General features: G+C 39.5%; 1 protein-coding gene across 1 annotated transcript; it reads right to left on the bottom strand.

Annotated features, from left to right (window-relative positions):
• Positions 1 to 2,178: 2,178 nt before the first annotated feature.
• FRG1 (FSHD region gene 1) lies at positions 2,179 to 8,653 on the bottom strand. Its single transcript, XM_027897595.1, has 9 exons — positions 8,561 to 8,653; positions 8,238 to 8,305; positions 6,810 to 6,932; positions 5,814 to 5,871; positions 5,518 to 5,632; positions 5,048 to 5,152; positions 4,192 to 4,283; positions 3,055 to 3,165; positions 2,179 to 2,382 (listed from the first exon to the last, which is right to left on the bottom strand). The coding sequence occupies exons 1-9, from the start codon at positions 8,620 to 8,622 to the stop codon at positions 2,346 to 2,348; spliced, it is 771 nt and encodes a 256-aa protein (XP_027753396.1). The 5' UTR covers positions 8,623 to 8,653; the 3' UTR covers positions 2,179 to 2,345.
• Positions 8,654 to 9,883: the final 1,230 nt, after the last annotated feature.

The following is a 9,883-nucleotide window of genomic DNA, read 5'->3' as shown; positions in this document are numbered from 1 at the left end:
TTTTCTTGCAGATATCTGAAGATACTATTACAGACTATGGTAAAGAGTGTGATTAAGTTGGTCCTGTTATATCATCTTTAGCACATTTTTTAACAGTACAAAATAAATTATGACTTTGGAAAATTAAAAACTCTTTCCAAATCCTCTGAAGACAAAAGGATACCATCATCACATTACACATTCACAGCATACACATCTGAAGCCTCTTTGTGCTTCTGCTTTAGTTCTTCCACTGGTAAAGAAACTCTCAGTTTAAGAAATAGTTAACATCTTCCAGTACCCATGTTTCTCTGCCTGTGGCTGTTCTGCTGCATTCCTATCAGAATGTCTTCTCTCTTGAGGCCCCTCCAATACTTTGGACCCCCCATTTTGTTGTCTAGGTTTCTTCTGGCTGTTTTCAAAAGTCTGAGTTAAGTCAGAAGAAAAAAGCTTCTCAAGATGTGCAGGTAACTCGCTAACTGTACTAAGACAGCTGGTGTCACTCATACCTAGAACTTATGTCCACCTTTCTGCTTTCTCATACTCACCTATCCAGTGCTGTGTTACCTCTCTTCCTTCCTCCAGAAGTAGAGGCAGCACAAATTACTTCCCCTTTTCTGTTTTAGTTAAAGCTCCTTGTGCTAACAGCACTGCCAAGACACATCTCCAAGATGACTCCATGAATATCTCCAATGGGAAAATATCCCAATGGACTCCTTATAGCATCAGTTAAATACACACATGGATCTTAACTGTTGTCTCATACCTTTGATTTAATTTTCCTGGGATCAGACTTCCAGTGAATTCCCTGGATCACTGTTTCTGTGTATCTCAGAACATGTTTTAGCTTGAATGTAGTATACATTAGTCCCAAAACAGAAGGCAACCTCACTGCTACTATAATATCCTTATTCCCTGCAAGGCTGCCAGTCCCTCGCCAATTCTAGTACTTCCTCCTCTACTTAGGGCAGCCTCATTTCATTTGCTTTGCCATTTCTTTTTACTTCACTTATTCCTAGCCACGTAACAAAGATGCCTCTCAGTTCTGTTTTTCCTTTAGTAGAACTTACAGCACGTGCACCTTGCATGTCCTATTTACACTAAAATGAAATGGAAAGTTCCCTTACGGGGTAATTCTCAGGCTCTTATTCAGCTGCTGAGTACTCCTTTCAGCACTCTTCTCACCAGCACAGAGCAGATTTCTGTAAGTAATCATCTTTGTGATTTCTACCAGACAAGTTTTTATTCAAACAGTAGATTCTTAAAACATATGCTGTAATATCAATCTAGTTCAACCATCAACATTCACTTCAGATGTATTTAAGATTCACAGTGATTGTGGATCACTGACATCCGCAATGAACTGTCCAATAAATAGTCACTCTGGCCTGCAGCCTGCTCCTTGCAGTGCTGCCTCTCGCTCAGTGTTTCTGGGAGCAGTTTTGGCACTAGGCCACTTCCAGGTTTGTGATGTTGCAATGGCTGCATGTCAGGTTACTTACATATCTGGGGAGGGTCATGTAGCATGGTACCTACAACAAGATCTATCAATGAGCCCTAATCCCCAGTCCTAAGCCACACTAAGAAGCTCTGGAGAAATTTTTTTTTTTTTTTTTTTTTTTTTTAATCTGATAGGATAGCTTACAGCTATGCTGCATTTTCATCCAAAAATTCCTCAGACTGGCCAGGAACATTTGCCAACAATCATCTATTTATTTCTAGCTTTTGGCCTTCTCCCCATAAATTCTGTACTCACACCTCTGTCAGACCTGAGCACGTGCAGTGTGTCTTTTCCAACAATACCTTTAGTCACTGTGGAAAAGACAACATAGCCTTCTTCTTTACATTAAGTCACAGAGCATATGGACACACACAGCCATTGAAAAGCCCCTAAGCTACATATACAATCAGTTCATGTTTTTGACCCTTTCTGCTATTTGTAAAAATCTATGCCTACATGGCTCACCCAGTAACAGGGTGCTGGTTTTTATTTGAGGGCAATCAAGTTACATACAGAGTTCCCTGTAAAAACCAACTATTCTCCCTCAAGATCACTAAAAGCCAGGGAGCTTTCTCTCTGAACTAAATCAGTGTACAGTCTGTCTCCCAGGGCTTGAGGTATATGGCAAACAGCTTGCCATTTTTCTTGAATTTCTTGAATTTTTCTTCCCTTAATACAAGTCAAATATGCACAAGTGATACAGTTAATAAGATTTTATAACTAGGTTATCAGTATGTGAGAAAATTTTAATATAATTCTGAAGATACTTAAGAAATGCCTTAAATAAAAAAAAATTATAAAATATTTTACTCTTCTTTTCAATTTGACCCTGTCAAAGATGCAGAAGAAAATGGATCAGCTGATGTCACTTGCAGTATCTATCCGCTTTCACTTTTGCTCTCCTATATGAAAAGAGTGAATGAAAGAAGATTTAGATTAAGACCAAATACAATTACACCTGGGTGTTTTAGCTGTTTCAAAACATTATTAATAGCCCAGGAGTGTTCTCACAACACTCCAATTATCAGAAATAGTTTTCTGCATTCCACCCACTAAATTAATGCACATATTTATACCATATAATGGTACAAAAGGCTTTAAAAATTCAAGAGTTTCTAAAGCCTTGGTTCAGAGAGAAAAAAATAAATATTCCCACTAGATAACACAAAGATAGTCCCAATAAATGCAATTTCTCTTTAAAATGCAACTTCTGTCTCTCCAAAATGTTCTGGGGCCATAGGTATTGAAAAATGTTAAAAAGTAGCTTAATTTTTAGGATTAAAAAAATTAATTGCTCAACAACTCTGCAATAAACACACTGAACAACCTGAATCAATTTACAGGTAAATCCAAATCAGCTAATTTCAGCTAAAGAAGTGAAAATTCAGATTAGAAAAAAAAATTTAAAAAAAAGGCAACGCCAGAACTCAGGCACAACACTCACCAGAGAAGAATTCCAGGCTCAACAACCCACCTGGAATCTAGCCCTCTTTTGTACCCCAGGTTTACTGTAATTCCATCACCCAATAGTTTTTTTTTTTAATCAGTACATTATTTCTGGTATTCCGAAGTACCTGTCAAGCAGCATTTCATGAAAAGTGCCTTCTTTCCTGGCTTTTCTTAGAGCTTTTGTGTCTTCTTTGCTTATTTTAAGTTTTTTGTCTTGAAAACTTTGGAATTTCTTTCTGTAAGGGGGTGAAAACAAATAAAAAGGGAAATGTCCTTAAAATTTTGAGTTTCAATAAAAAAACAGTGATAAGGGTCTTAGTTTCTATTATGCGACTGACAACTGGCCTAATAAAATCCAGGAAACCATCCCAGTACTACGGTTGCACTAAGGCTTCTGTAGGTGAAAACTATTTTTTTTTTTTTTTTTGGTAGTTTAAGTAGGAATGAGCCCCTACGTGGTCATGAATTCTAAAGAGCCCCTTCTTCAACTACGAGCATAAGAAATCAGGGAACAAGAGTGTATTGGATGCAGGTTGCAAGGTGCTGACATTGGGGGAGCTGCAGGGAGTTTTCCCTGTGAGAAAAGGACAGGAGCTGCCCCTGTGCTGTACAGAGGACACCCACTAGAGGACACCCACTAGAGGACACAGCCAAGTCCCATCAGCAAAGCTAATGGAACTTCTATGAAAATGTATTTAAGAAAGGGTAAAATGACACACAGGCAGAGGAAAACAGAAAAAAAAACCCCAAACCCAAAGTGGAAAATGGCAGCATCACCATCAAGAACAGAGAAAAAGAGGGAGGAGATGCTTCAGGCACTGGAGCAAATATCTTTCAGTCCATGGATAAGACCATGACAGAAGAGGGGAAAAGTGGAAGAGGAAAGGAGTGGCTGAAAGAAACCACTGTGTATTGACCCATATTCCATCCTGCTTTGGGGAGCAAGTAGAGGAATCTGGAGTGAGGGGGAGCTTGGGAGATGGGGAAGGAAAGGTGGTATTTTTTAATTTTTTCTTTTTAGTATCCAAATCCATTAAGTGGGCAACAAATTTAAGTAATTTTTCACTGTTGAGTCTGTTGCCTGTGGCAGCATCTGCTACATGATCTCCCTGTCTTAATCTCAACCCATGAGCTTTCTCCTATTTTCTTCCCTTGAAAAGCAAGTAAAAGGCTGGGTGGGAGTTTGGCCCTTTCACCAAAGACGGCCCCAAAGAGAAGTGAAAAAAGGTACTTGAGCCTGTTACCAGCTCAAAAGTACGTACACGTAATTGATTTCACACTGTTTAACGTTTCCTTTGTCTTCTTGTGGAACTTCATCTTTCTTCTTAGCTTCTCTTTCAGCACAAGTACGAATCTAGTAATTAAAAAAAAAAAAGACAACAATCAAAACAAAAAACATCTATATTTTTAAAATTGTAAGCTACAGGTTAGATGACAACATATCCTTCATGACAGAATGAGAGTAACAGTGACATTTCAAGTTCACAGCTTTCCAACTGGTTAACTAAAGACTACTGCAGTCAAAGCAAGAGCTGCCCAAAATATGGGGAATATTAAGAGTAATCCTTTATACTACTGTAAGACATAATTGCCTGCATCTCAAAGGAGCACCATTACAGTTCTTAGTTTTGGCAGAGACAACTGAGAGACTGATCTAAAAATATTATTGCTCTGACTAGTAGACACCTATCTCTATGTGGAGAGACACATATATTTTCCATGTTTAAATAAAATCAAGATAGTCTTTTTAGATTCTCCTAAAAGATTTCCCCTTCTGCATCACTCTGGTAAACCCTTCTCTGTCCCTGATTCAGTCATAATTCATCTCTTCCGTGACAAGTTAATTAGAACTACCTGGAATAGGTAGTCAGTCATAGACTGTCTTGCCCTTTAACATCTTGCCCTTCTGGAGTGGTAAAATACCTTCCTATCTCTACTGGAAGTACTTAGAATTTATGCAGTCTTGGTGCTCGTTTACCTTTCTTGTGGGCAAATCACTTGACAGCTTACAGAACGCAATTATAACGGTATTAACAGTAGTAAATTGTGGCACACAGACATCTGTTTGTTTGAATATCCCTCCCAATCCTGTATTAATTGTAGAAGTTAAGAGATTACCTTTATCATTTCTTCTTCCCCTGCAGTTTTGCTTTTGGCTTCTATATCTCCCTCTTCGTTACATCTAATAAAACGGCTATTTGCTGCTAGTAATGCCATTTTCTTCTGCAGAAATAACATCCCACATTGTTAGAATAATGAGATTGCATATAATCCTTGATTCATAACATTTATCCCGTACAATTCATCAAAAGTCTCTGTAAATGTGTTTTATTCTTTTATGCATGGGTACTTCAATAGCTAGCCAGCAAGTCTCCATTCTTAAAGTGCTTATAGCTGCCAAAATGCAGTAACGTGAAATATTTTAAGAACTTCCCATTATAGCAAATGCACTGCAGTTGGGAAAACATAATATTAAAAACTATAATATGAAAAAGACTGCAAAGCAGTTTTACTTCACAGATAAAAAATATCAACATAGATTAACTCAAAATACAGTCAAACATTAGGAACTTTTCCAAATAGCTTACATCTTGGAAGACAGGTTCCCATTGCTCTCTTGATCCTATTGCATCAGAACGTCCAACAACGAGTCCATCCGAATTTATACCAAGATATTTGCCATAACCAGATTTCAGAGCAATCCTCAAAAAGAAAGTGCAGGAAAAAAATATAGAATGTTTTTAATTTATGCAATTCCCAACATCCAAGATGTCACAAACACATTTGTTATTACATGATGTATTTAAAGAGAGTATTAAAACATGTACTCACACAAAAAAACAAATATAAGTATCAAAACTTGAAACATTGTTAAAGGAATTACCTTGTATCAGACAACTTTACTGCTGTAAACTGCTCAGGAGGACTAGGGCCTTCATCATCTGAGGAATGAATTTTCCATTAAAGTATTTTCCACTGAAGTATTAAACATAAAATATTTTAGCCTATTCATACTGCAGTTTCAAAAAGAATTAAACATTGACCATTGCTAAATACTACGGAAAGTATTTATTTCTTTTAAAATTCTCTTTTTGAGTATTCACAGTTAAAAGAGCAATGCAGGTGTTCATTTATGTTCATAAATTTAGAGTGCTTAAAACAAGACAAGAAATAAAGATGATCCTTGCATAAATAAATTTGCAGTTGAGAATGTTTTATAACATTCTCCCGGTGGCTTTGAAAACCTTAACCTCCTTGTAATGTTACTTTTTTCTTAACAAAATGCATTATGGTTCAAGCTACTGTAACTCAGCTCAGTATCCTAAAAGCTACTAGCCTCTCCATCCCTCAAAACCAAAATGAGAGAATATTGCCATCATTGGTTTGCTCTCACCCTGGTGATGAAACATACACATTGACACGGTTCTGGAACAGTCTGTGCCTGAGTGACGGCTCTCAAATTAAAAGAACAAGCTAATTACCCCAGCACATTAGTAGCCCTCTTGTGCAGTACCAAAACAAACAATAAGCCTGAAAACTCATCTACCTTGAATTTCACTCTTCAAATGACACCATAAAGACTTTACAGGATTTAATAAAAATTATACTGCTTGTTATCCAGCAAGTGGTATGGCCTTTAACAGGTAATCATCTCCAATGCACTTCAATTTATTGTACACATAAACCATCAAGAAACCAGATGAGTGAAACTGATTGGTAGCCATTTGGTTTAAGTCATCTGCATACTTCATCTACAACTACTGCATTTGTAGTAAACTGTTTTTAGCTGCAAAACTGCTTGCCTTTAAGCGATGCTAATTTTATGCTGTCAGGCATTTCATTGTTCAAGCTGTTTATTTTCAAATTTTCGGGAACAAACCTTTATGTGGTGCTCCAAGTGTAAACAAGCCATTGTCGAGGGCATGGATGTAAGCTCCTTTATCCATTTCTATAGCTATAGTTCCTGTAATTTCACCGAAATTACTGATAGCCCACCAATTTCCTGTAATACAAAACCATGACAGTTTATTAACAAAGTAATCCCAACTTCCGATTACAGCAGTTCAAGAGATGATATTTATGTGTCTTCTCTGAAGAATTTGAAATTCTAAAGATAAAATTTCTCCAGCAAAACAGAAGCGGATACACTATTTCATCTTACCCCTAAATTACTTCATGTGAGCTGTAATCCCGAGACTTCAGTTGTTCAAGCCAACCTGTGTTTGAACATTTGAGTCCCACAGAATCCTACTAAAGTTAAAGGTAACCCTAGCCACATGCATGACTTAGAATTATGACTTTTATATTTTTTGGAACAGTAAAATTTTCTCCTTGTATACTGTCTTACAAATATTTCCTACCTGATTTAGATAATAAGTACTTTCAATTATTCAATCTGAATATGGTGTCTTTTTTCCACATGATAAATTTGGCAAGTTAATCTGCCATGAGCAGAAATGACCTTTTCCTATCTTTATACAATACACAGAACTATTTGTCTTGTCCTACATAGTCAGGGATCACAGATCAATGTATGAATTTTCCAAATTTCTCCCACTTTTTTGAAATCTGGCTAAGCTACAGAATACAGACTGTCTGTATCATCCTTCTAATGTAAGGCACAAGAGCCTATTTTCTCATAATTTGCTTTAACACAGGAACAAGGATGACTTCCCCCTGCCCTATTTTATCTCATGCTTATATACACATAATAAAAAAAAATTTATGCCGTAATATGCACAGAAAACATCTGTATCTCTCATGATTTTGTGGTTCTTTCTAGCTGTTTTTGTTTGTGAAGTGAACTGTCATCAAGAACATGACAGTGCCAAGGGGCAACATTGACAAGTTATTGCTCACGCCTATACACACTTTGATCATTCTATTTTATGAGAAAGTAGTCATGAAAAGTAGTTATATTTTATTACTAGTTAATGTTTGTGTCTTCAGTTTCAATTTAACTCAAAAAGTAACTGCATTACAGTGCTTAAAAGTCTCTCCTCCTGCAGCAAATACCACTGGGGGTGGTGGGGTGGTGGAAGAGATATCCAAGTGGATAAGCAGTTCCTGATTATCTAAGAACATATTTAGCTAAAAACCCATGAGTGGATAATCTATCCCATTGGCATCCTAAGTTCCATTTGGAATCTAGGAAGATCCTAATATATAAATAACATGTTGTAAGAAATAGTTACAAAACTCTATAGGAACTATACTTAGTTTACAAAGTCCTATAACATTCTTTTCAGCTTCTGCTATATCCCCTACAGCTTCTATTCTGTCACGTAACTCCTGGAATATTGCTCACCAACAATATCAAGCTGCTCTGCTGCATCCTCCTCCCTTTTTCTTTTCTTCTGCTTGTGCTTCTTCTTGCTGCAGGGAGAGACGCAAAGCAATGAGAACGGGCCCGCGGCCCGGCCCTTCCACCCGCCTCTCTCACGGCCTGACCGCAGCCGAGAGCCCAGGGCCCGACCCCCTGTCCCGGCCGGGAGCCCCGCGGTTCCCGCGGCCAGGGAAGGCGAGGGGCGTGCGGGAAAGCACCGCGGGGAGCCCCTGCTCCCTGCCCCGCGCTGCCGGTAGCCGCTGGCCCCGGGGCAGGGGCGGCACGGCAAGCCACCCCCAGCTCACCTCTTCTCTTTCGAGCCTTTGAGGACGAGCTTGGTGGATTTCACGCAGGAATACTCCGCCATGTCGGGATACGGGAAGTGCCGGCGGGCGGTGCCGGCCCCGCCCGCACCCGGGCGGAAGCTCCGAGGCCTCAGCGCTTCTTCCGCCAGGCCGTGGGCACGGGCTGGATCTGTCGCTTTGGCCTCCGCGGGCGTTCGGGGTTGCCGGACACGGAATTTGGGGTGGTGGTGGTGGTAGTGGTGGTAATAAAATAAGAATTTAAAATTACGTTTAAGAGCCTGTCCCTCAGCACCTTCCCCTTCTAAGTCTGGCTCGGCTCCGTGAGTTGCTGCAGCGCTTTGCATGACTGCAGGCAAAGAGCGATAAGGAACGGGGAGCCCAGAGCTGCTTTTGCAACCTGTGCGTGTGTGTATTATAAAGCACATGTATCGGACATCGGCAGGGCACTGGGATGGGATCCCTCTGCCCAGGGCACCAGGCCTCTGCCTCAGTGGCAGTGCCTGGCAGCGGTGATGCGGCAGGAAAAGCTTCAAGGGAAGCACATGAAGACAAGCTGGGGAAATGAAGCTTGTAAGTCACAAAAGTGCACCAAGCGAGGGACAAAATGAGGTTTAAGACAATTTTTTCTCCATCCTGTTAACCACTTTGTATGCCACAGAATAAAATCTACCTCAGGCTTTCCCCTGGGGAAAGACACTTTAATTGGATCCAATACCCTGTCTATTCTCACCAAAATCCTTTGAATTTCTCTCTGCATGCCTGAGGTGATGAACCCCATATGTCTGTGAAGCTGGAATGGTTACACCTGCCATATTAAAATGGAAACAACAGTAATGGACTTTCTGGAGTTTTTGGCAATTCCCCGATTCTGGAGCTTTTGAGAGAAGGTGGCTGGGAGTAAGCATTGGACTTGTCAGCAAAAACAATACCTGAATCAAGCTGCTGGTGTATGTAAATTCAGAATTTGTGTGTGTGTGTGTGTATCAGGCATGCTACTTCCCTGCTAGTATCTTCATCTATTGCAGTTTTTCAGTGGAAGACAGTCATGTCCTTGATCAGTGTTTGGGAAGTGGATAACTTGAAGCAGTGTGGTGCTGTGATACATAGTATGTGACTTGATTGATTTATGGACTTACCAGGCCCAGGAACTTGCATCTTGCAATTATTTCTTCAAGTAAAAGATGAAAAAATGATGGACAGCTTACTAATCTCTGCATGATGCTTGAATGAGGGAAGTACTGCATTAGCAAAGTCTTGCATCAAATTAGGTGGTGAAGGTCCTATACATATTTGTCTATGTGAAGGACCAGAGAAGATCCGTAT

The sequence above is a fragment of the Empidonax traillii genome, unplaced genomic scaffold (genome assembly GCF_003031625.1).
Source record: "Empidonax traillii isolate 1590-97213 ecotype Southwest subspecies unplaced genomic scaffold, ASM303162v1 scaffold550:size796879, whole genome shotgun sequence".
NCBI lineage: Eukaryota > Metazoa > Chordata > Aves > Passeriformes > Tyrannidae > Empidonax > Empidonax traillii.
Note: the sequence above shows the minus strand (reverse complement) of the source record. Positions and strands in the feature narration are given on the sequence as shown.